Below are 25,778 nucleotides of genomic sequence, written 5' to 3' on the forward strand. Positions count from 1 at the left end.
CTGAAGAGTGTCCCTCTGTCATTCCTGTCTTCCTGGTCCCTGTCCCCACTTCTGCTCCTGCGATCATTCAAAGGGCTGTTTTGGGCTCTCAGAGCCCATTTTGCTCTTTGCCCCACTTGCTGTGAGCTTTGGGTTCCGAGGAGGGTAGGAGGGGCAGGAAGGGGAAGCAGGCCCCCCTTTCAGCCTCCCCTCAGGCCCCCTTCATGCAGCTTTGTTGTGCTGCTTGACAAGGATTCCCGGAATAGCAAACAGCTGGCCACACCCGCATTCAAATGTTCACACAGAAGCACATTCCAGACGAGAAGTGGAATGGCCTGTCTGTTCTGACCACTTGCACAATCCACACTTGAGCTTTTGCTCCATTCATGTGGGTGCTGAGGAGCTAGCAGGACTGGCTGGCTGACCCTGCGGCTGCAGAGCTGGGACGAAGGGTCCTTTCTGATTCCCTCTTGTAGTTTGTGACCTGGCTTAGTTTTTCTCCTTGGCTCAGAGACGATGCAGCCCATGTGGCTGGGATGGCAGGGATGTGGCTTCTCCCTCAGGTGCAGGGCTGCTGGCTTGTTCTGGTGTTGGGAAAAGCGAAACAGGTGCCTGGGAAGGGGGTGGGGTAAGGAGGGTGGGAGAGTCGGGCACAGAGCAGGGATGGGGCACAGGAAAGGAGGGGGCCCTGAAAGCAATTATTATTATTTTCCTTATGGTGGAGAGTACCTATGTGTGCACAGGTGAGAGAGAGTGTGCATGGGAGCAGCCTTGACAGGCATCACATTGTGACCTCCTTCCCCAGATCCTGGGCACCTGGGTGCACCTAGTGTGTTCTCAGACCCACCTGGGGATCCGAACCTGCAGCGGGTACGTGGGCTCCAGCGCTGCAGTTCAGCATGTTAGGGATCACGCCATGTACCTGAGGGCATTGGGAACTCTGCCGTACACCGATCCTTCCAGCCCCGTTATCTGTTTGCTGCTATCTTCCAAATCACATTACACTGTTGAGCAACTAGACACATCTTGGAAAAATCCACAAGAAAGAGAAAAACAGGAAAGTAATATACGGTTGATGTGACCTTCCCCGTGAGAAGTGTTGGAAAAGAATCAGGTTTATGGGTCCGGTAGTTAGGGCAGCTCAAATCAACAGAAGATTGACAGTGACCTCCAAGACTCACTTCTCCTGGCTCCTACCCCAATACATTTCTAAGAACAAAATGGAAACCTCTTCATGGTCTTCAAGGGGTTACTGTTCCAGCTGTCTGGGTCTCTTCTGATGCTCCTGGGATGAAACAGAACGGTTCATGTGCTTCTGTGTGCCATCGCGAGGCAGAATGTCCCTGCTGTGGGATTGGATATACATGAACATTTGTCTACATGGGGTGGATGTGGATGTGTGTTACGCCCACGTAAAGAGGATCACATTTCGGGGCTGGCAGGTGGTGTGTTGTTCTCCCATATGGTCAACCAGGGTTCAAGTCTTGGACCTGCCTGGCGACTTGGTTTCTCACTTTCTCTCTCTCGCCTTTGTGCTTGCTCTGTCCCTCTCTGGTCCAATTAAAATAAATAAATAAGTTTTTATTTTTTTTGAGAGATTTTCACTATAGGGTGTGTGCACTCGCCAGACAGACAGAAAGAGGCATTAGAGACAGAAAGCGAGACATCGCCCCCCAGGGAGGATGGTCATGCCGCAGTCCCTTCTCCTCTATTCTCCTCTCGGGATCTTGGGCACGCACGCACGCCTGGCGTGAGTTTTAAGCCACCGGGTCCAGGACGTGAACCGCGGTTGACTACGTGGGAGTCCACTGACATAGCCATTACGCTAACTGCTGGTTCCCAAAATAAATAAATAAGTTTAAAATAATTTTTAAAAAGTAAAGAGGATCACATTTCCAGAGACTCATTTCTGTTCATCAAGTTAGCTTTTCTAGATAATTAAAAAAAATACTAAGAGAGGGACCAGCAGTTGACGTAATGGCTATGTCGTTGGACTCCCACATAGTCAACCACGGTTCGAGTCCTGGACCCAGTGGTTTAAACTCATGCCAGGCACGTGTGTGTGCATGCCCAAGACCCTGAGAGGAGAATGAAGGGGAAGAGATTACAGCATGACCATCCACCTGGGGGATGATTTCTTGCTTTCTATCTCTGACTCTCTCTTTCTGGCGAGTGCACACACCCTATAGCAAAAACCTCTCCAGAAAAAAAGTAATACTAAGAACTCTTATTTATTTTTGGAATTATTTATTTAATTTTATTGATTCATTCACTTATTTTAGTTTGACCAGAGAAAGACACACACAGAGAGAGAAGGAAAGTGAGAAAGCAAGCCACCAGATCCAGGACTTGAACCGTGGTCAGTTATGTGGGAGCGTCCAGTGGCTTAACCACCATGCCACTGGTTATCCCTGTCCTAGATCATTTTAAAAATATTTTAGTGATATCAAAAGTAATCTTAAAAATCTACTTAAAAGTCAACAGCATTAGCCCCATGGTCTAGTGATTAAGGAAACTGGATCCCACATGGTCTAATCTTGAATGGAATCCCAGCTCTGGTGGCTTGAAAAACACCTAAGAAGGGATAACACATGGTGTGGTAGTTAAGGCACTGGAAATCCAACACGGCCAACCGCGGATTAATCCCCAAACCCGGTGGCTTGAGAATTACGCTGTGCATGTGAGCATGTTTGTCCAAAATCCCAAGAGGAGAATGGAAGAAAAGGGACTGTGGGGTGGCCATCCCTCTGGGGAATGACTTCTCACTTTCCCTTTCTCTGTCTCCAACAAGCACATGCACCCTATGGCAAAGAATAATAAAAGAAAAAAAGAGATAGAGACACATATGAGAGATGTATATGTGCGCATGTCCCAAGTTACAAATGGATGGAGGAAGGATTTGGAGTGACCACACCCATTGTAGGCTGCATTCTCCCTCTTTGCCTCTCTTTCTCTGGCAAGCACATATGCCCTCTGGTAAATTAAAAGAAAGAAAGAAAAAAAAAAAAACTGGGGGTCAGGAGGTGGCATGGAAGTTAAAGCATCTGATCCCACATGGCCAACTATATGGTTCAAGTCCTAGACCTGGCAGTTTGAAAACATGCTGGGCACATGTGCGTGCACATGCATATACCCAAAGTCTGGGGAAGAGAATGGAGGAAGAGGGATTGCAATGTGAACATGCCACCAGAAGGTGATTTCTCACTTTTTCCTGTTACTCTTCAGCGAGTGCTCATGCTCTATGGCAAAAATCTAAAATAAAATAAAAGGAAAACATCAACCACGTTATAGCAAGTGTATAACAATTTCAGTTAACATGAAACGTGCAAAAATGTGTACCACGCACGCAAAAGGTAAAGCTAAATCTCTTCAGGCTGCATACATGGATGAGAACTGGCATTTTCTGCATCTAGTTTTATTCAGTGAGTCCCATTACTTCTATATTATTAAGGAAGAGACTATTAATGTCATCATGATAGAGTCTGAGTAGTAGAAGGATGACCCCCCATATGTTTTCACCAAGAGTTCCATCTTCTTCCCTTTCTAAACTTGCTGCTGAAACGAATGAAAAGCAGAAGCATGAACTCATTTGGTTGTGTTTTTCCTCCCTCTCTTTATCCGTGTCTCAGAGAGATGTTGTCATTAGCAATGAAATGAGAAATGAAAGGTAAACAAGACAAATTATTTCCAGAACGTACATCAAGGGTTGGAAATCTAGAAAAGGAAAACCAGCTAGAATTAAAAAATATTCTGTGCCTGGGACCAGCAGTTAGCATAATGGCTATGTCACTGGACTCCCACATAGTCGACCACAGTTTGAGTCCCAAGCTCGGTGGCTTAAACTCACGCCGGGCGCGTGTGCGTGCGTGCGTGCCCAAGATCCCGAGAGGAGAATGGAGGAGAAGGGATTGAGGCGTAGCCATCCCTCCTGGGGGGTGATTTCTCGCTTTCTGTCTCTCTGTCTCTCTCTGTCTGGCTGGCAAGCTCACGCGCCCTACAGCAAAAACCTCTCCAAAAAAAAAAACATTCTGTGCCTCACTGAAAGACATCTGTACCTCATGTTCTGACATAGATATTTCTAGGTAAAGAAGGAAAGTGTTGGTGGCATTGCTTCTAGAAAACTAGTTTATTCCTAATCTCTGGGCTAGTGCAGTTGTTTTACTGCACTGGTGGGACGGTTTGGTTTGTGCATTCTATGAGTTTCATATGAGCAGAATTCTCAGATAGTCTATTTTTCTGCACTTATCTTACAAAAATAAATTATTAATATTGGAAGTAATTGTTTCCAGTAACAGTGTTTTACTGTTATTGGAAACACTTTTAAAAAAATTTAGGACAGATTTAAAGGATTTTGAGGTTGAAGGCTCTGCATATCTGCTGCTAGATCAACCATCTTCATTTTATTAATGAAGAAAATGGGCCTGAGAGAGGTCAAATGATCCGTTCTTTTTTTTGGGGGGGTGGATGAGGGGGAAGTTTTTGCTATAGGGTGCATACACTCACCAGAAAGAGAGAGACAAAGAGGCAGAAAGTGAGAAATCACCCCCTAGGGGAATGGCCATGCTCAATTCTTCTCTCCATTCTACTCTCAGGATCTTGGGCACGCACACACATGCACCCAGCATGAGTTTAAGCCACGGGGTCCAGGACTCGAACCGCAGTTGACTACATGGGAGTCCTGCGACATAGTCATTACGCCAACTGCTGGTCCTGAAATGATCTGTTCTAAGTCTAGGATTAAAGCCAGGATTTTGGAGATCCCACGAGCACTTTTCCTCGTAATTCAGTGGACAGCACGTGTTCCTCTGCCTGCATCTATAATCCTGCACGACCAGAACTGCCCTTCCTGAGGAGAGCCTGGCTCTAGGAAGGACCCTGTCCAGCTTCTCAAATGCTTCTGAAAGTTCTTCACCTTCTCTCTTTCATCTGCTTTTATAAAGAACTCTCCCCCCCCGCCTCAGTTAACAGGAATATTTAATCCTGATACCCCATTTCCCAACCATTGAGAATGAGTGGAGACTCCCTGTACACGCCCTGCACTCTGAGCGGTGGCAGTTCATGCCCTACTTGATCTGCTTTCGGTGGAAATCAGCTGTCCCTTAAAGACCAGCCCTGAGGCAGCATGTCTAGGTCAAAGCTTTCCAAATCACATGGCTCTTTTCTTTCCCTGTGTGTTTCAGGTGAAGTCCTCTACAAGTAAAATGTAGCTAAGCCTTTACTTAACATCCCTGCAATTATTACCTCTAATGATATACTCTCCTTTTTTTTAGAGAGATTTTTTTTTTTTAATTTTGCTATAGGATGTGTGTGTGCGCTTGCCAGAGAGACAGACAGAAAATGAGAAATTATGCCCCAGGGGGGATGGCCATGCCACAACCCTTTCTCCTCCAGTCTCTTCTCGGGATTTGGGGCATGCACGCACACGCACCCAGTGTGAATTTTAAGGCCAAGGCTGGGACTTGAATTGTGGTTGACTGCATGGGAGCCCAATGATATATCCATTATGCCATCTGCTGGTCCCAGTATTCTTTTTTGTTTGTTTGTTTGTTTTTAATAGCAAGGGGGTACTTGCATTCACCAGAGAGAAGAAGAGAGAAGCAAGAAAACATACACACCGAAACCATGGTGCATAGCCGTGCTGCGGTCCCTTCTCTGTTTCTCTCCTGTCAGGATTTGGAGCACTCACATACATGCAGCTGGCATGTTTCTCAAGCCAGCAGGGCTGGGATTCAAACTGCAGTCAATCAGGTGGGATCCAGCTCACTTAATTACCAGGCTACAGGGCCGGCCCATACCTCTAATGATATTCTGCTGTTTGTCTGGCTTCTGCCAACAAGGGGAAAAAGACTTTTTTTTTTTTTTTTTGGAGAGATTTTCACTGTAGGGCACGTGCGCTCGCCAGACAGACAGAGAGAGACATAGAGACAGAAAGCGAGAAATCACCCCCCAGGGGGGATGGTCACGCCACAATCCCTTCTCCTCCATTCTCCTCTCGGGATCTTGGGCACGCACGCACACGCGCCCGGCGTGAGTTTTAAGCCACTGGGTCCAGGACGCGAACCGCGGTTGACTACGTGGGAGTCCAGCGACATAGCCATTACGCTAACTGCTGGTTCCCGAAAAAGACTTTTTATAAAGGTTCCCTTGTGTCAGTGATTATTCAACCTCTGTGTAGGGTGATCACTATTTAGTTCTTGGTGATGAAAAATTCAAAAATCAGAATCATTGCACTCAATCATTTTTCTATAATTATAGATGAGATTACAAGGTAAGCCAATTGCCTCTTGACAGGTCTGATGAAGTGTTCATGTTTTGAATAACTTCAGGAAAAGACAGACGAGCAGAGTTTTTACTGTAATACCTTAACTTTTTTCATCTTGTAAAACAACAACAAAAAATGGGGCCATCAGGTGGCGTGGTGGTTAAGGGCACTGGACTCCCACATGATTGACTGCAGTTCGAGACCCGGTGGCTTTCTCTCACACACACACTCTCTCTCTGTCTCTTTCTGGTCAAATTAAAATAAATAAATAAATAAATAAATGGATAAATAAAGTTAAATACAATAAGTCTTAAAATTAAGATTTTTTAAAAATTTATTTTGTAAAAAACAAAAAAATTAGGCTGGCTCTGTGGGCTGGTGGATAAGGCAGCTGGATCCCACATGGCTGACTACAGTTTGAGTCTCTGAGCCAACAGCGTAAAAAATGCTGTGGAGCATGTATGCATACCTGCCCAAAATCCCAAAAGGAGGGAGAGATGGAGCAGAAGAGATTGAGGCATGACCATCTCCCATGGGGGAGTGCTTTCTCCTCACCCTCTCTGTCTTTCTCTGAGGAACACGTGTACCCTCTAGCAAAACATGAAAAAGAAAAAGAAAACGAGAAAAGTTTGTTTTGTTTTTATTTCTTCCATGAGAGAAAGAGAGACAGGCACTCCCGACAGGGCCTTCCCACCATGATCCAGCCCAGCCCTAGCCAGCCTGGACCATGAGCACTCACATATCCAACATGTACAGGGAAAAGCCAGATGTGTACCTGGGACCCTCCCATGTGTGCCCAGCATTGCAGATGGCCGTGTTCCTGCTGTGCCACTGCTGTCAGCCCTCATCATTCTTTTTTATTTTCAATTGCCAGTGGGTATGTGTACTGTCAGAGGCAGAGACGGAGAGAAAGAGAAAACACATCTCCCTAATAGGGTATGATTATATTACAGTTTCCTCGCGCCCCCCCCACCTCTGATTTCTCCATACTGTCAGGATTTAAGGCACACACACACACACACACACACACACACACACACACAGAACATGTATTTCAAGCCACTGCCATGGCGTGGCCAGGATTCAAACCATGGTTGGTCGTGTGGAATCTCGCTTTCTGTGTGCAGTGCTTAAGTCAGGCCCCCCTCATAGTTTTTGTGATTGTAGATTTGTTCTCTTCTTGGTGAAAAAAAAAAAAAAAAGATTTGTTAAGTTACATTCATACCTTAACTGTTACCAGAACCCTCTCGGTGTTCTGTAAATGAGCTTTCTACTGTGAAATCATGCATTGTGACCTGTGCTGTTTCTGTCTTTCAGAACCAGGAAAAAGCAATCTGCATGTCACGGCGGTAGAAGATGCAGAATGCCGCAGAACCAAGGAACGCCTTTCTAATGGAAACGGGCGTGTTTCCCTCTCTAAGTCTTCCCGCAATATCCCACGGAGACACACTGTAGGTGGGCCCCGAAGTTCCAAAGAAATACTGGGCATGCAGACATCTGAGATGGATAGGAAGAGAGAAGCTTTCCTTGAACACCTAAAACAGAAGTACCCACATCATGCCACAGCGATCATGGGCCACCAGGAGAGGCTGAGAGACCAGGTAGGGATAGGCCGCCATTTTCCTCGGGGAGCTCATTCACTAGTACCATGCAAGCCAATGGTCTCCAGTCTAAAGGAGGGATAAACTGTTAGGACTGTGCCTATTACTAGTTGTTCTATGTATTTTGGGGGTGGGTAGGGGACTTGGGAGAAGGAGACAGGTTATAGAAAAAGTTCCACCTGCAAGCTTAGTCCTTTTTGCTCACACAGCAAGAGAACAGGAGGCCAAGCTAGAAAGGACAGGCCCAGAGAGCATGCAGTTCCCCAAAAGAGCTTTCCCTGGTTCGGTGACACATGCATCTTAGCCTGCTATTGAGTTGCCAATAGAAATATCTGAAATTGGGTGATCCGTAGAGTGGAGGTTACTCAGCGGATGTGTGGACATCCCAGGTCCGGGGGCCAACATCTGGTGAGACTATAACATGGCAGAGGGCAGGATCTTGAGCAGAGCCATTGTCCGTAGATTTCTGCCTATGGTGGGTGCCTCCTTTCCCTTCTTATAAACCCACCAGAGCTCTGTCTTAGGGGCCCCTCCCTGATGACCTTATCCCTCCCAAAGACCCCACCCTGGCACACCATGGCAAGATGAAGTTTTTAATTTACACCTTTACAGTACAACCACATCCCAACACGTTGTCTGAGGGCGGCATTCAAAGTGTAGCAACATGTGAAGAACAGGCAATGAAGTGGTGTTACTTTACTGAGTCTGCAGTGCAACTACTTGTATACACCCTGAAAGCCCAGAGTGCTTACTTAGCACTGCGAGTGAGTGAGTAAATGAATACACAAGTGCATATATACATTTCAGAGCATAGAGGGAGAGACTTCTGATAAATCCCTTATCCTTAAGAAGCTGACATTAGGGTTTTGTGTCTGCTTTTTCCCCTTTTTATCACAGACGTTTCCCTTTGCATGCCTTCCTTTCTGCTGTCTTCGGCTACCTGTTTTCTCTGGTTATCTTGACAGCCACACAGATATCACCCACTGTGGTTCAGAATGTTTTTGTTTCTTAGCTGTGTGCAATTGCTTTAGAGCAGACAGAGCTGGTTTGGGGTCACAGGAGATGTGAGGCCTCCACTGTGGGCCTCAGGGGTGTGTTATCAGATTGCCCTTTGAGTATGGAGAAGGTAGTAAAGGAAGCAGAGAGCACTTAGCCGTGTGTGTGGTGGGTGGGGGCAGGAAGGAGGGAGGCTGCTATTGATTGCTGCACTCTGGATGGGGAGACAGGCTCCATGTTTGCAGTCTGCTATCTTGCCAGTTAACTGTAAAAATGATGGCTAACTAGCTCACCCTTTGATTCTTCGTGGTCATGGAGGTTGGCATTGGCCTGAATCATTTAAATCTATACTTTATCCTCAATCTCATTTTGTCCCTTAAATTCAGCCTTCACTTCTAGGGGATCTTTATCAGCATGCCTGAACACAAGAGCTATGTTTTTGTTTTGGTTTGCTTTTTAAATAGAGTTTTGCTGAAGGGCACATGTGCTTACTGGAGAGAGAGAGCGAGAAAGTGAGAAATCACACCCCTGGGGGGGATGGCCGTGTTGCAGTCCTTTCTCCTCCATGCTCCTCTTGGGATTTGGGGCACATGTGAACACACTCACCTGGTGTGAGTTAGTCCGCTGGGTCTGGAATCTGAACCACAGAGTCAGCCATCTGGGATCCAGTGCCCCAACCACCATGCCACCTGCTGGCCCAAACGCGAAATGTGTTTTATACACTATGTTTGCTTTTTGTTGACACTGCCAAAAGATCCAGAGGAAAGGAGAAAATATTTAGGAATCCTGGTTGATGTACAGATGGGCTGATGGTGAACTCTTTGGTAATTAAGAAAAGGAAGGCTGTCTTCATTTCAAGCATATATAGAGAATAATCCCATTTTTCTTTTTAATAATAAGTTTGTTGCATTTAAGTAACGGAATCTGTGCCTGTCCCTGTGTCACCATATTTTATCCAAAGCTATTTAGATTGAAGAAACTCAAACTCAGAGAAGTTACAGTTACACAATTTGCTATGGAAATTTTCGAATTTGAACTCGATTAAGTTTCAGAATCCTTGTTTATTCCATCTTACAAGTTAAAAGATCACTGCTTGTAAGTTTAGAGTCTAGCGTGGCCTGAGTACATGGAGAAAAAGACATGATGAGGGTGTGTGTGAGAGAGAGAGAGGAGAGTGAGAAGGGTGGGGGAGAGGGAGAGAGAGACCATGCGGACAAGGGCAAAGAAGACTAAGAAACTGACTATGTGATGAGTAAGGAGAAAGAATATTTTTTCTTTAAAGTTAAAATGTATTAATTTACTGCAAAATATTAAAAATAAGCCTGTCAAAATGGTGTCTTTTTCCATGTCATAAATATTTCAATTTTTGTGCCAGCTGGTGGCATGGTGGTTAAGATGGCTGGATCCCACATGGTCAACTTCACAGTTCAAATCTTGGACCCAGCTGCCTGAGAATCACGCCAGGCATGCGTGCATGTGTGCATGCTCAAAACCCCAAGAGGAGACTGAGAGAGAAGAGATTGCTGTGTTGCCATCCCTTCTGGGGGTGATTTCTTATTTTCTCTCTCTCTTCTTCTCTCTAGTGAGTACACATGTCCCATAGCAAAAACAAAACAAAAACAAAAACAAAACAAAACAAAAAAGAAAAGGAAAATTCCATTCTTTTTGTTGCTATTATTATTTGTGATGTCATGATATTGCTACCACTCTGATGATGGTGGCTTTGGCTAAAACTATTACACGGGGAGCCTAATTATAACCACAAGGTTGTGGGGTTCATGGTCGCAGATGAAAGGGAACAATGAACGTGGCTCAGGGCATTGAGCTCTGGTCTCCTGTTACCTACCTGTCTGCCACGGGTGTCGTCCTGTTATGGCTCATCACACGTCTCTTCTCTGTGATCCAGAAGAATGAGTGCCAATTCTGATTTCCTGGCTCTTTGGTACTCCACGCTGACTCCCCAATGGAGAGGTTTCGATGTACAAATCTACGTACACATTTTTTATTCTGTCACTGTGCTTCTGCAAACAAACCCCAACCAGCGTCATAAACGCCAAAGATCAGCTTAGGCTGGTGGTTTATGAAATCCGTAAGGACATCATCTCATCTCTGTCTCTTTCATTTTTCTTCTACCACCCATTTCCTCTTTCCTGTCCTCTTCTCTGGGACACTTTGTTCCTCCCTGGCTTTCTGACTATGGATTATTCCGGGCTTCCTTTGTAGGAGGATCGCACAGCCAGCTGTAAGGAGGAAGTTAAATAACACAGGTCTCATGTGCTTCTCCAGAGCTTGAGGTGCTAAATATCAGATGTTCTCCCAGGGACTCTTTCCTGGCTGCTTCCCGTAGAAGTGGTCTTAGTGAGAAACAAGTCAATGAGCGAAAAACAGAACGAGATGTTGAAAATGATGTATCTCTCACTTTACATGGAATATGTCGGTACTGGGAAATTTTTGGTTTCAATTCCTTGGTGTTAAAGATAATCTGAATTAGAGGATGACGTGTATTTCAAAATCTGAGTTTAAACACTGTAAAGTTCATGGTTGAAAAACTCATATTTGAGTCTAAAGAGTATCATGCTGGGTGGTCATGCTGGCTCTGAGGTGCAGCAGTAATGTGCTGCTCAGGGGAAGCTGGATCCCATGTGGCAGCCACAGTTTGAATCCCCAGCGCGGTTGGCCACGTGTGAGTGCCCAAGATCTCTTGGGCTGGAAGACAGGAGAAAGGGGATTGAAGCATGACCAGACACCGTGGAGGGTGCTCCTCTCTCTCTCCATCCCTAGCATCCCCTTACGTGTGCACATGTGCTTTATCATGAATACAAAATAGAACAGGCCCAGCCATATATGTGTGCATGTGTATACCCAAAATCCCGAGAGGAGCATGGAGGTGAAATGATTGTGGTGTGGCCATCCACTCTGGGGCGTGCTTTCTCACTTTCCCTCTATCTCTGTCAGTCTCTGGCAAGCATCCCTGTCCTCTAGCAAATTTTTAAAAATTTGAAAAGGAAAAACGTAAGTTGGTCAAGAGTTGTCCCCCCCCTCCAGTCTAAACTATTCAAAAGCTAAGAAGTTACCTTATCTCCCTCTACAGTCTTCACAAACTGCAGGTGACCTTTACGCAGTATAAGGGTTATCTGCATAGTGGAAGTTGTGGTCATTGTGAACTGCCTCAAGGCACTGAGGGCCTTGTGGCTGTGTGGGAAAATCAGAAGGAAGGCCCTATTGTCTGGCAGCTAAGGACTTAGCTCTGGGGTCTAGCCAGTCTGGTCTGAATTCAACCTTTCCCAGATGCTAATTGTATGATTTGGAGCTAATGACTTAATCTTTCTCTGCCTCGGGTCCCTAGTTTGCCAAAGCACAGTAGCATTTACATCATACAGAATTGAGAAAGAAAATGGCGGAACCTCCTACTGTTTCAAGAGCAGCTCTTTTGTTGTTGGTTTGTTTCTTTGTTTAGATTTTTGGCATAGGACCTTGCACTCACAGGAGAGAGAGAGAGAAAGTGAGAAATCACCCCTAGGGTGTTGGCCACAGACCAATCCCTTCTTCAGTCTCCCCTGGGATTTTGGGCACGCACGCACACGCACGCACAGCTCTTAGCATTTATATTCTGGCTTATGGTATCTGAAAGAAGAATCTTGGAGACTCCTGTTTTAAAATTAGTATTTAAAATCATTTTATTTTTTTTTTATCAACCAAACAAATATTTGAGTACCTAAAATGGCTTATTTTTCCATTTTCCTTTTTAGAGGTTTTTGCTATAGGGTGTGTGCGCTCACCAGAAAGACAGAGAGAGAGAGAGAGAAAGTGAGAAATCACCCCCCCCCACCCGGGATAGCCACACCGCAATCCCTTCTCCTCCATTCTCCTCTTGGGATCCTGGGCACACACGCACACGCGCCCAGTGTGAGCTTAAGCCATCGAGTCCGGGACTCGAACTGTGGTCAGCTACATGGGAGTCTAGCAACATAGCCATTACGCTAACTGCTGGTCCTATTTTTCCATTTCCATAGAATATTTTTATTATATTGTTCAAACTGGTATTTTACTTTTTTAAAAAAAAATTGGGACCAGCATAATGGCTATGTCGCTGAACTCCCATGTAGTCGACCGTGGTTTGAGTCCCAGACCCGGTGGCTTAAACTCACACCAGGCGCATGTGCATGTGTGCTCAAGATCCCAAGAGGAGGATGTAGAAGAGACTGCAACGTGGCTATCCCCCTTGGGGGGTGATTTATCGCTTTCTGTCTCTGTCTTTCTAGCGAGCGCATACTCCCTATTAGCAAAAACCTCTCCAAAAAAGAAAAAAGAAAAAAATTAATTCATTTAAGAATTACTTATTGGGACCAGCAGATGGCATAATGGTTACATCACTGGACTCCCATGTAGCTGACTATGGTTTGAGTCTGGGACCTGGCAGCTTAAAACTCACACCTGGTGTATGTGTATGTGCCTGCCCAAAATTCCAAGACAAGAGGTTGCAATGTGGGCATCCCCCCAGGAGGATGGTTTCTTGCTTTCTGTCTCTCTGATTGAATGTATGCATCCTATAGTTAAAAATCTAAAAAAAAAAAAAAATTCTGAAAGTCTTTGGTCTTCTCATTCTTTACCGACTTTAGTTTTAACTTCTTCTACCTTTAGTTTTTCCAACATTTGGTAACAGGTTATCTATGTTTGTTTATTCCTCAATATTGGATCAAGCAATAGAGACATAAACGTGACTTCGCTGCTGCCATTTCTTTAAAAAGGTAAATCTGATTGAATTCATGTGCTACACGAAATAACCACAGAAAATAGAGTCCTTTGTGAAAAGAAGTAGCTGCTTTGAAGTGACTGCATTTGGAAGGGTCTGCAGTTCAGCAGCCCCTCCAAGTCACGGTCTCGGTATAACTATACGATAGGAAATGCTCTTTTTTCACATCTTCACTAGTAAAGGAATGCATGTCCAACTGGCTGCTCACCTGCAGAAGTCAGCTTTCCACTCCTAATCTCAGGAATCTTTCTGAAAACAGTTTTTTTTCATCTTTTCTTCTGTTGCCCATGGGAATTTCCGGTTTACTAACTAGGTATACAAAGAGGTCTTCAAAAGTTCATGGAAAATGTACTTTATGGGACTGGTTCCTTGGCCTGGTGATTAAGGGAGCCAGATCCCCATCGCCAACCACATGATTCAACTCTCAGCCCCAGTGGCTTGAGAAACAAGATGGGCATGTGAATGTGTATGTGTGCTGGAAATCCCAACGGGGGAGAAAATCGGAGAGAAGGGATTGTGGCATGACTGTATCCCACTGAGGGTTCTCTCTCTCTCTCTCTCTCTTTCTCTCTCTCTCTCTCTCTTTCTGTGGCAAGTGTATGCACTCTCTGGCAAACTGAAAGAAAAAAATAAGAAAATGTGTACTGTGTAAAAACTGCACGGATTTCAAAATTTTTTTACCCCCAAACAAACTTATACTTTAATTCTATTTTCCCTGAATTTTTTTGAAGTACCCTTTCATAGTACCTTTTAGTTGTAATTAGTCTATGTGTTTTCTTACATCTAATGTGATTAAGCCTCAGAAGAGAAGAGTCATACCTTTTTTAAAGAATTATTTACTCAATTATTATGCTTCTTAATTTGCTATAGGGCATGTGCACTCACCAGAGAGAGAAAGAGGGAAAGTAAGAAAGCAAACTGCTAAATCTGGGACTTGAACCATGGTCAGCCATGTGGTAGTCCAATGCCACCTGCTGGTCCCAAGAGTAATACATTTTAACTTAAAATGCCAATGTGTTCTCTGTTTCGAGAAGAGCAGAAGAGGCATAAAAGTATTCTTTCACATGACCATAATGGAGTGCAACTCTAGGGAGACAGGAGGTGAATAATGAGACTCTCTGAAATGGGGTCAGTCAGGCCAGAAAGCCCTCCTCCACCCCACTAAAGAATTATTTATTTATTTAATTCCATTTGTTGTTATTATTTTTTCATTTGACCACAGGCAGACAGAGAGAGAAAGGGGAAAGTGAGTAAGCCACTAGGTTCGGACTCATTCTGGCATGTGGGAATCTATCGCCTTCAATCACCAGCCAGCAAGCCTTTGGCTGCTGCCCTCAACTGGGCTGCTGCCTAGGTGCCCCCAGGCCTCTCCTCTGGCTGTGCCCATGTGGAGAAGGCACTGGGACACTTTGCCCCCTGTGAGATTAGTCGGGTTCCACTTACCATTCTCTATTCTAGTCCAGTATGTCTGGTCCTGAGGTCTTACAATACTGACATCTGGGAAAATGAAAATAAGGAGAATATTTTTGCCTGTTTATTCATTAATATTCCAAATTATAGTTCATTCTCTCCTCTTTAAAAAAATTATTTTTTAAAAAGAATTATTTATTTTTTTATTTTATTATTATTAATCAATTTGACCAGAGTGACAGGCAGACAGAGAGAGGAAGGGAGTTAGGGTGACAAAGCAAGCTGCCAGGTTCAGGATTCAAACCATGGTTGGACATGTGAGAGTCCAGCATCCTAATCATCGTGCCACCTGCTGGCCCCTCATTCCCCTCTGTTAACAAACAGCCTGTGGAGACCTTACTCAGTGGCGAAGAGTTGTCCTACGGGGCTGGCACAGCAGCAGCTTACATAGGCTGTGTGTTGCTGGACCCTCATGAAGAAGGCTAGGTTCCCATCCAGAGTTCGTTCTGTGCACACTGGATGCATTTTCGTGCCCATAATCTGGGGCTGGCTGCAGTTGGGCATGGATTATGGCATGAAGGTTCTGTTAGGGTGCTGTCTCTCTCTCTCTCACACACACATAGAAGAAATGTGCTAAAAAAAAAAAAAAAGTTTTATTGAATTCAAACTTGTGTTCAGCCTCAATAGTGTATTCCTTTGACTGATTTCTCCTGATTTCTCCTTTCCAGAAGAGTCCTGACTAAAATAAGGAAATGGTTAGGACCAAAAAAAAAAGTTTTATTGAATTCGAACTTGTGTTCAGCCTCAATAGTGTATTCCTTTGACTGATTTCTCCTTCCCAGAAGAGAAGCCCTACATCCTGACTAAAATAAGGAAATGGTTAGGACCCACCGTATGGCTTTGGGAGACTGGGGGCATCTAGGAATGAGTATATGGGTACCTGTGTGCACAGAATAGAAGGGGAGGCGAGAGCTCAAGGAGGGCTGTGTGCTACTCACAGTTCCTGTGATCTCAGGCTCCCCTTCAACTAGAGGAAGCTTTTGGATGAAGAGCAGAGTTAATAGAAGAGACACACATCCCAACACATCCAGTCAAAGAAAGCCAGAGGCCTAAAGGACTTTGCTGTGAGCCTCCCAGACAATGAATGCTGTGCACTGAATAGTCAGTGTCATGTCTTCGGAGCAAAGCAAGTAAAGTCTTTCTGTGGAGAGGCATTTGATGTCACAAACCAGAGGGGAGGGAGCAGGCTGCCTCTTTTCACACTGCTTTTCAGTAGCCAGTTGGCCCCATTCATACACGAGCTATGATAAAAACGAACGAATGAATGAATGAATGGGCAAGCCAATAGGAGGTATGTACCTTAAAACTGACGACTTGATTAGGACAGTCTAGACTGTGCTATATCTGTGTATTGCTGATATTCTGGACCCGACATGAAACTTGGATTTCTCATGCACATACAGTCTGTTCTCGCTCGGGCGACTCACCAGAGACGTTGTTCTTGCCATGACTTAGTAATTCCGGCTGCTTCCATCTTCTGATAATGCCGTCTCAACACATGGATTCCAAGTCACCGTGCTGTCTCAGAGAACTGGTGGGTTGTGTACGGGCTCTTAAATATGTTGCTCAGAAGTGGCATATGTCATTTCTCGGCATTGTAGCATCTTGGCCCTAGCACTGACTGTGTTTTTCTTTTTTAAATTCAGATTTTGGTTGTGTAATCTAGTTTAAGAATGCCTCCACCACCACCCCCCATGTTCTTTTATCAACTCTCTCAAATGTAACGAATTATCTCATCAGCTTTGGTTATTTCATCAGCTTCGGTGTACATAGCGCTTTATATGTATCGGTACAGTAGCTTCAAGTGCATTCGTAAACAAGTATATTAACATGTTTATATCTATATGTAATGGCATCTTTATGACGTTTTGGTTTTATGTGGCTGATAAGCCAGAGGGCACATGTGTTCTACAGAGAAGACAGAGGGACAAAGAGAGATGCAGATAGAGAGAGAGAAAGCCCCTCCTCCCTCCAGCGGGGCATGGTCATGCCCCGATCCCCTCCCTTCCATCTGTCCATCCTGCCAGGGTTGGGGTACATGCACATGCCCAGTGTGTTTTTTAAGCTACCAGGACTGAGATTGAACTGCAGTTAACTATGTGGGATCTAGCTCCTTAAACACTAAGCCATGGGACTAGCCCTTTATGACTTTTTATAAAAATTATTTTATCTTTTATTATTATTTAACTTGTGATAGTCATCAGAGAGAGAGAGAGAGAGAGAGAGAGAGAGGGAGGGAGGGAGGGAGGGAAAGCGAGAAAGTAAGCTGCCAGGCCTGGGACTAGAACTGTGGCCAGCTATGTGGAAGTCTAGCACCTTAACCACCATGCCACCTGCTGGCCCTTATGACATTTTTGATGAACTAAATTGTTCCTATCGCACTGAATGAATGAGCTTGCTATAGATTTCAGGATATCCAGTCCTTCTGTCATATATGAAAAACTCCAAATTAGTAAAATTGTTATTTACTACATTCATCTAAACCCTGAGCGACATATTATGTGTGGACGTGTTCACACTGTATGTTCAACATTCACAAATATGCACTATGTACCTGGTTATACATTTCAGTGAAGGCTGTGAAGTGAGGTGGACTAGAACTACAGAGGCGCGGGTAATCATAGACTACTCAGTACTCAGGAAGGGGAAATGGAGGCCATGGTGAACATTTGGATCAAAGACCAATGTTGTAAAAGAGTTCGATTTTGAAAAATTAGACATGTTTTGTAACTAAAAGTATAAATTAAAAGTATCAATTATAGTGAAGAAGTAGACTCGGCTAAGAATTTCCTCTTTATTTTTTATTAGGTTTTTGCCATAGGGCATGTGCACTCACTGGAGAAAGACAGAAACAGAGAGAAGGAAAGGGGGAAGTCACGCCCCCGGGGATGGCCATGCTACAATCTCTTCTCCTCCATTTTCCTCTTGGGATTTTGGGCACACACACACACACACACACACACATGTTCCCAGCATGATTTTTAAACTGCCAGATCTGGGACTAGAACTGCAGTTGACCATGTTGGGTTCCAGCACTGTAACCACCATGCCAGGTGCTGGCCCCCCAAATTTCCTCTTTAGAGCCATTATTTTTTTTCTGACCGGGGGGAAATGACAGGAGACAAGCCTGTTTAGTAGCACCAACCGTTTTACTGTTTGAACTGATGACTAAGTAGAGGTTTACTGATCTATTTCTTACCTAAACTCAAAGGAAAAAGAAATAACTTTTTGGCAATCAAGACATATAAATAAAATGAATATAAATATAAAATACAAAAAAATAAAATATATGCTGAACAAGTAATAAGAAGCCACAATAGGAAGAGGGAAGAAAATTCCTTTGCACAAACCCAACATGGAGTGTCACTGAAATGCTCAGACGCATTCCTTTAGCATTATTTTCTCGACTGCTATCTATAATGGTAAAAAGGTAGACAAAACTATAAAAACACATTGGCATCAGCTAAAATTGTGGCATAGTTGCTGTTTGTAGTATATTCCAGCCATCCTGGCAACCCTGTGGGGAAGGCATTACAGTTAACCGTTTAATAGATTGGGAAACTGAGGCACAGAGCCCTTGGGGCTTGTCCAAGGTGACACAGCGAGTAAGTGGCAGCGCCAGGATTGGAATCCTATTATCTGGCTCCGGGGGTCTTCCTCCACACCTCTAGATCACACTACCTCTGATGGAGGACAGAATGCAAGATGTTCTGAATTGCAGAAGAAATAAAGAGAGACTGGACAGGGTGGAATATAGAGGATCCATTGCTGAGTGAAGTAAGCGAGGATATGAAAGAAAGATATTGTATGTATCCTCTCAATCTATACAACTATCCATACTTTATAGTAGAGATTGAAATATTGGAGGGCATAAAAGCAGTGGTAAGAGTTGGGACCAGCAGTTAGCGTAATGGCTATGTCGCTGGACTCCTATGTAGTCGACTGCAGTTCGAGTCCTGGACCCAGTGGCTTAAAGTCATGCCACGTGTGTGCATGCATGCCCAAGATCCCGAGAGGAGAATGGAGGAGAAGGGATTGCAGCGTGGCCATCCCCCGTGGGGGGGTGATTTCTCGCTTTCTGTCTCTCTTTCTTTCTGGCAAGTGCACACACCCTGTAGCAAAAACCTCTCAGGAAAAAAAAAAAAAAAAAAGGACCAGACGAAAGAACTAGCCTAGGAGCGCGCTTTGAATTGTGGTCTAAGGAGCTGTGGAAGTACCTCGCAGAAGATTTGGCACTGGCAGCAGTGACCCAGTGACCAAGAGGGCTACATTCAGGGGGTGCACGTGTGTTTGTAAAATGGACTTCTAACTGACGCTCATCATATAGGATGTAGGAAAAGAGAAAAAGAGTCGCAAGTGGAGCTCATCCATGACACATGGCTTTTGACCCATGTTTAATTGAGTGCCACCCACCTCGGTGTTCGCTCTCATCTTAATTAGTGTTCTGGAAGAGCCAGAGAACACATCTTGAGAACAGTGCTAAATTAAGAAGAACTCTGCCAAAAATCAAAATAAGATTCTACTTGGAAAACCTGTTAAGGAGTACCCGGGAGTAGGTGGAAATGTGAGGGGAGGCAAGAACAAGTGTGCTGTGGCAGGAGACACCTGGGGTGTGGAAATCGCAGAGCCCAGCCAACACCGCCCCTGAGTTACATGGAAATTTACGGCATTGAGGGGGTCTGAAAAAGACCAGGGTGACTCAGTCTGGTGGATAGATGCAGAGCTCAGACTGCAAATGTCCAGCTTGTCCTTCCTGTCCTCGGTTATTAAGCTTGTTCTTGGCCTTTTATTCATCCCCCTTCCTGCAGGTGTGTTCTTGGATGAACCCAGCTGAATGGTTATTTATTATGGATCTATACCCTGAGCTCAGCGTCGGGCATGACATAACAAATACTTGGGCCCAGACGGTGGCAGAGTGGTGATGTAGCGCTCTGAGGGGCCCACCTGCCTCAGTCACGTGGAAACATGCTGGGAACATGCTGGGCCCACCTGCCTCAGTCACGTGGAAACACGTGCATGCCCATGATCTAGGATGCCTGGCACCAGGAGTGGATCACGTGAGGGGCCTGGGAGGGCTGCTGTCTCTCTCTCTCTCTCTGTCTCATTCATGGTGGGAAGAAAGAAACAAAAAAAATAAATCCAATACCTGCTCTGTCAAGCATGTCTCCCTAGTGGAAAGAACGTGAACTTTCGGGTCCAGTGTAACTGAGTTTATAAATGCTGGGACATGCTTAGTGGCGTGATTATGGGCAAGTCAATCGATTTCCCAGAGCCTTAAAAAAAAGAAAGAAAGAAAGAAAAAAAAACATAAAATGAGACAGATAATACTTCTGTGGTGAGGATTAGATGAGATAATACATATCCATTGTAGCAGATGTTGAATACAAGTCAAAACTCTTCTCATTAAGAGGAACGCCTTCTAGGGGGCCAGCAGGTGGCACGGTGGTTGAGATACTAGACTCCCACCTGGCAGACTATAGTTTGAATCCTGGACCTAGTCGCTTGCTTTCTCACTTTCCCTTTCTCTCTCTTTCTCTGGTCAAAATTGAAAAATAATAAAATTAAATAAAATCATTCTTATAAAAAGAAAAAGAAGAAGGCCTTCTGGCTGGAAGGTCAAGGCCAGTACACCATAGGGCATCCCAAACAATACCCGTTCTAAACACTAGTCTAAATACTATCTAGACTAGTATTCTGCACAAGAGTGTTCTGCTGAATCCTAGATCCCCAGGCTATTAATAGCTGTTTAAGGAATGGGAGAAGGTTTTTAATTGGAGGGGTGAGGGTGGAATTCTTGGTTCAGGAAAGCGAAATGAGTGTCTATAGCATAGGACTACTCACATCTTTGAATATGCAAATAGACATTGTGACTCTCAGGTGGAGATCTGGGGGTAGATGGTCGAGGCATGAAATATACAGTGTTTGCCAAAACTAACTGACCCCCAGGACTATTGTTCTGGAGTCATGCATTCGGGGACCTGCTTTAGGAAATGGTGGCATATACCTCTAAGGCTTGCTGGAGTTCAGAGCACTAGAAGAGCAGAAAGGAAAGATTTTGGAATGTGAATGGAATCTCATGGGGTGATTGTCCTGTTTGTTTCTGTTTCCCCAATACCCAGTCCATAGTATGTATTTGATAAATACCTACGGCAAGAATATTGGCAGACTGATTTGAATGGATAGAATGAAGGCATTCTGATGAGAGGACAGTTGACATTGAGACGAGAACGGAAGTGGCTTCCTATGGGTTGAGTGAGGCCAGTCTCTGAGGCAGAAGTGGCAGCTGGAGAATTGAGGGGTGCATGGATTTGAGAAGAGGGGATCCAGTTTGTGTTGGTCCTTGAAAGTTAGAAGCTAGCTCAGATTGCAGACACGGGGCACATTGCAGCCTTGGGGTGTGGAATTAGACTAGAAGTCAAGGTTAAAGTTTAGCTTTTCGGGACCAGCAGGTGGCATGGTGGTTGGGCACTGGACACTCCCACATGACCTACCACAGTTCGCTTTCCAGACCTGGTAGCTTGCTTTCTCGCTCTCTCTCTGGTCAAATTTTATTTTAATTTTAATGAATGAATGAATAAAATGAAATAAATTAAAAAATAAAGTTTAGTTTTTCCCCAAGGAGAAAGTACGAGCAAAGCCTGCATGCTGGTCCAAAAGCAGCTACAGCATCCAGACCAGGACAGGGGCTGTAGGAATGCGGCTCAGTCAGGATCGTGGACCAACATGTGGGGTATTTGGAAGAAAAATGGGGGGCTGCTTGGAGAAAGACAAAGGTGTGGAAAAGCCTCAGTATGTGTAATAGGAATGGTAAAAACACACAATAGGGCACCCCAAGACCTGGACTGGGGCCTTACTCTGTCTTCTTCCCGTGCTGGGTCCTGAGCAAGCAACCACGTTCGTGTGTCATCTGTCCATGCTGTGTGGAGACACAGAGGGCTAGAGAACTGTGACATATCATTGGTAATAATCATGAGAGGAACAGGTGGAAAATGACACCACAGTGTCAAGTTTAGAATCTGCTGATGGGGTAGGAGTTGGGGGGAACACTCTGGTCTGGAACTCAGTGGATTTTTCAACAAAATTCTGCCTAAGCTTTCTTCTTTCAGCTCTCAGATTTGCCATGCGAAGGCACATTTCATTTCAGCAGCCTTTCTTCTCGGGCCTGTGCAGTCTTCTTCCCACTCCTCTAATCTATGTGTTTTAAGAGGTGTACCTGGTGCGGGGTGGAGGTGGTTAGGTTCCTGGGGCTCTCAGTTGGAACTTTGAACTGAAGGGTTGATTATGATGAAGAGTGGAGAAGGAGATGCAATTTGCTGCAATGGAAAGTAAGAGAGGGACTGGGTAATGCGGCAGTAAGGCAACTGGACCCACACGGGAAAGATCCTCGGTTCGCATCCTGATTCCTCCGTGAGCATGCTGGGTATGCACATGTGTGCCCAGCTCTAGGCAGGCTGAGACTGAAAGTGTCTCACAGCCTGAAAGGGACCCTTCTCCTACCATCTATCTATCCAATAGCAGAAATAAATGAATAAACTTTTTTTTAAAAAAAGAAAAAAAGTAAGGATTTGCCTTGTAGCACACTTGCCTCGAAGTATTTTCGTATTCCCGGGACGTGCAGTGACTTTGCTTCGTGACACTTGCTGGCCTCACAGCTGGGCACCAACACTTCTCCAACAGCACCAAGAGGCTGAAGGGAGAGCAGGTGAGTGATGTGGCTACCATAGGTGGTGGTCGGTTGTGAGAAGCGAATGGTATTGATGGCGGTTGACTGATTCTGTATTTTGGATCTTTCCACCTCCCTGGTCTTCCTCCTCCGTATCTTTGTTCCTTTCTTCTTTCCTGTTTGTTTTTAAACCTTTAAACAGAACCAGGGCCTGGTAGTTGAAGGAGTCGGATCCCATATGGCTGACTATGTGATGCCAGTCCAGACCAGTGGAGGGAAGGACATGCTCTGTGCATGTGAGCGAGTGCCAGAATCCTGACGGGATGGAGAGATGGAGAAGGGATTGCAGCGTGGCCACACCCGCTGAGGGGTGCTTTCTCCCTCTCTTTCTCTGTCTATGGCAAGTTCATATGCCCCTTGACCTATAAACCAAACCAAACCAAAACAACCAGTATGGAGCGTTCTCCCATACTAAAGTATACTGAACACAAAATACGTGCCAGCCACTGCTTGCTTAAGTCCAGCGTGGCCTTCTCCCACTTCCATAATTCTTTTCGCAATTTCTTTACCCAGCTCCTATTTCCTTTTGGTCAAGCACCAGGAGTTTAGCTCCGAGAGAGCAAATCTCATTTTTGTGCTGCTTCCTGTCAGGCTTCTGTTTGATTAATTTTTTCAAAGAACGAGCTTACATTTATTCTTTCCAGGTTACTGCCTGCTGTTAATTATTTTTTGCTGCTGCCTTTTTTTTTTTTTTTTTTCCACCATAGGGTATGTATCCTCGCCAGAGAGACAGGAAGGGAGACAGTAAGAGGGAAAGTGAGAAATCACTCACTGAAGGGAATGGCCATGCCGCAATTCCTTCTCCATTCTCCTTCTAAGATTTTGATATGCATGCACACATGCCTGGCATGATTTTCAAGCTGCCAGATCCAGGACTCAAACTACTGTTGGCTGTGTGGGAGTCCAGTGCTTTAACCATAATGCCACCTGTTGGTCCTTTTATTATTATTATTTTTTAATATGCTTTTAAAAATCTTTCTTTACTCGAGACCAGCAGATGGCATAGTGGCTACATCGCTGGACTCCCATGTAGTCCACCATTGGTCAAGTCCCAGACCCAGTGACTTAAACTCATGCTGGGTGCGTGTGCGTGTGTGCCCAAGATCCCAAGAGGAGAATGGAGGAGAAGGGATTGTGATGTGGCCATCCCCCCTGGGGGATGATTTCTCTCTTTCTGTCTCACTGTCTCTGTATTTCTGGTGAACACATGTGTCCTATAGCAAAAACCTCTCAAAAAAAAAAAGAATCTTTCTTTACTCATCAGAGAATGTATGTGTGTGAATGGGCAGGGAGCACCCTCTGCAGGGTCGGGTCATGCTGTGACTCCCCTTACTCCAGTCTCCAATGTGTTGAATGTGGGGCACTCATGGGCAAGCCCGATGTGTTTCAGGCTGACTCGGTGTGGGATTCAACCTGCGGTTGCCATGTGGGATCCAGATTCTTTTCAGCAGTGTCAAGGGGACCGTGGAGCTGGCCTGCTTTTAGTTTTATCAGTTAAGTTCTTTTTCCTCCTTTTTGGTTTTTTGTTTTGCTTTGTTTTTAAGTTATCATTGTTGTTTTTTCTAGTTTCTTAAAATAAGTGTTAAGTTTGTTTATATTTAGTATTTCTCCTTTAGTAATGATGGGCATTTAAAGGCACATAATTTTATCTTGGGTTGTGCTCTGCAGTTTTATATGGAGTATTTTCTGTTTCATGACTTTCAAGAGAATTGATAATTTCAGTTTTGATTTTCCTCTTTGATTTAAGGGTTATCTGGAAGTATTTAGCTTTCAAGTAGTTGAGGTTCTTATTATTTATAATTTTGTTGGGTGTGATCAGAGAATATAGCCTGTAAAAATTTCTTTTCTTTTTTTCACAAAGATTTTTGCTACAGGGCGCATGTGCTTGTGGAAAGACAGAGACAGAGAGAGAGAGAAAGTGAGAAATCACCCCCCGAGGTGATGGCCACACCATAATCCCTTCTCCATTCTCCTCTTGGAATCTTGGGCACACATGCACACATGCCTGGCATGAGTTTTAAGCCGCCAGGTCTGGGTCTCAAACCGTGGTCGACTATGTGGTAGCCCAGAGATGTAATCATTACGCCGTCGGCTAGTCTCATAGCCTGTAAAATTTCCAGTGTTTTTTCTTTTATCAATGTCAATCTTTTTCCTTTTTAAAATTTACATTGAATCACCGTACAACTTTACACTGTACAATATAGCTTTTCAAAGCATATATACGTTGTATGTCAATCAAGTCAAAGATACAATCATAAATATCATGCTCAACAGATAACTTTCCATTCTCGTGTCTGTTAAATGTTTCATTTTTTTTTTCCCCTGAGCCCCTCCCTCCCACCAGTAAAATTCCTACTTTTAAAGTTTAAGGACTTTTTAAAGAAACACTTTCGGGGTTATCAAGCACACTGTTGATGTTTATACGTGTTCCATTGATATTCACGTACAATTATTTAGTTTGTATTTATTATACACACATGACATACATATATATGTCAGGTTGGTTGACTGTGGTATTTACTTGTTCTCTGTCCTTATTTTATAGTGTCGGTCAGTTCCCAATAAAGTCATTCAGTTCCCATTAAAACTGTATTTTTCTTGACACGTGTGCGCACATGCCCAAAATTCCAAGAGAATGGAGGAGAAAGGATTGCAGTGTGGCCAACCTCCAGGGGATGATTTCTCCCTTTCTGTCTCTCTGTCTCTGTCTTTATCTCTGGTGAGCACATGCACCCTATATTAAAAATGCAATGTTGTCCTTGCATTCCTAATAATTTTTTTTTGAGGTTTTTGCTATTGGGCATGTGTGCTCACCAGAAAGACAGACAGAAAGACAGTAAACGAGAAATCACCTCCCAGGGGGATGGCCATGCTGTAATCCTTTCTCCTCCATTCTCCTCTCGGGATCTTGGGCATGCATGCACATGCGCCCAGTGTGAGTTTAAGCCACCAGGTCCGGGACTTGAACCGCGGTCTACTACATGGGAGTCCAGC

The 25,778-nt window shown here is 44.5% G+C and overlaps 1 protein-coding gene across 1 annotated transcript in view; it reads left to right on the plus strand.

The window, feature by feature from the left end:
• The window catches only part of KIAA1217 (KIAA1217 ortholog), a gene marked incomplete in the record, with an annotated part of 421,704 nt that overhangs the window by 8,239 nt on the left and 387,687 nt on the right, over positions 1–25,778 (plus strand). Inside the window, 1 exon segment of the mRNA XM_027771604.1 lies at positions 7,559–7,842. Coding sequence (XP_027627405.1) covers positions 7,559–7,842 — 284 coding nt within the window.

The sequence above is a fragment of the Tupaia chinensis genome, unplaced genomic scaffold (assembly GCF_000334495.1).
Source record: "Tupaia chinensis unplaced genomic scaffold, TupChi_1.0 Scaffold000001_1, whole genome shotgun sequence".
Taxonomy (NCBI): domain Eukaryota; kingdom Metazoa; phylum Chordata; class Mammalia; order Scandentia; family Tupaiidae; genus Tupaia; species Tupaia belangeri.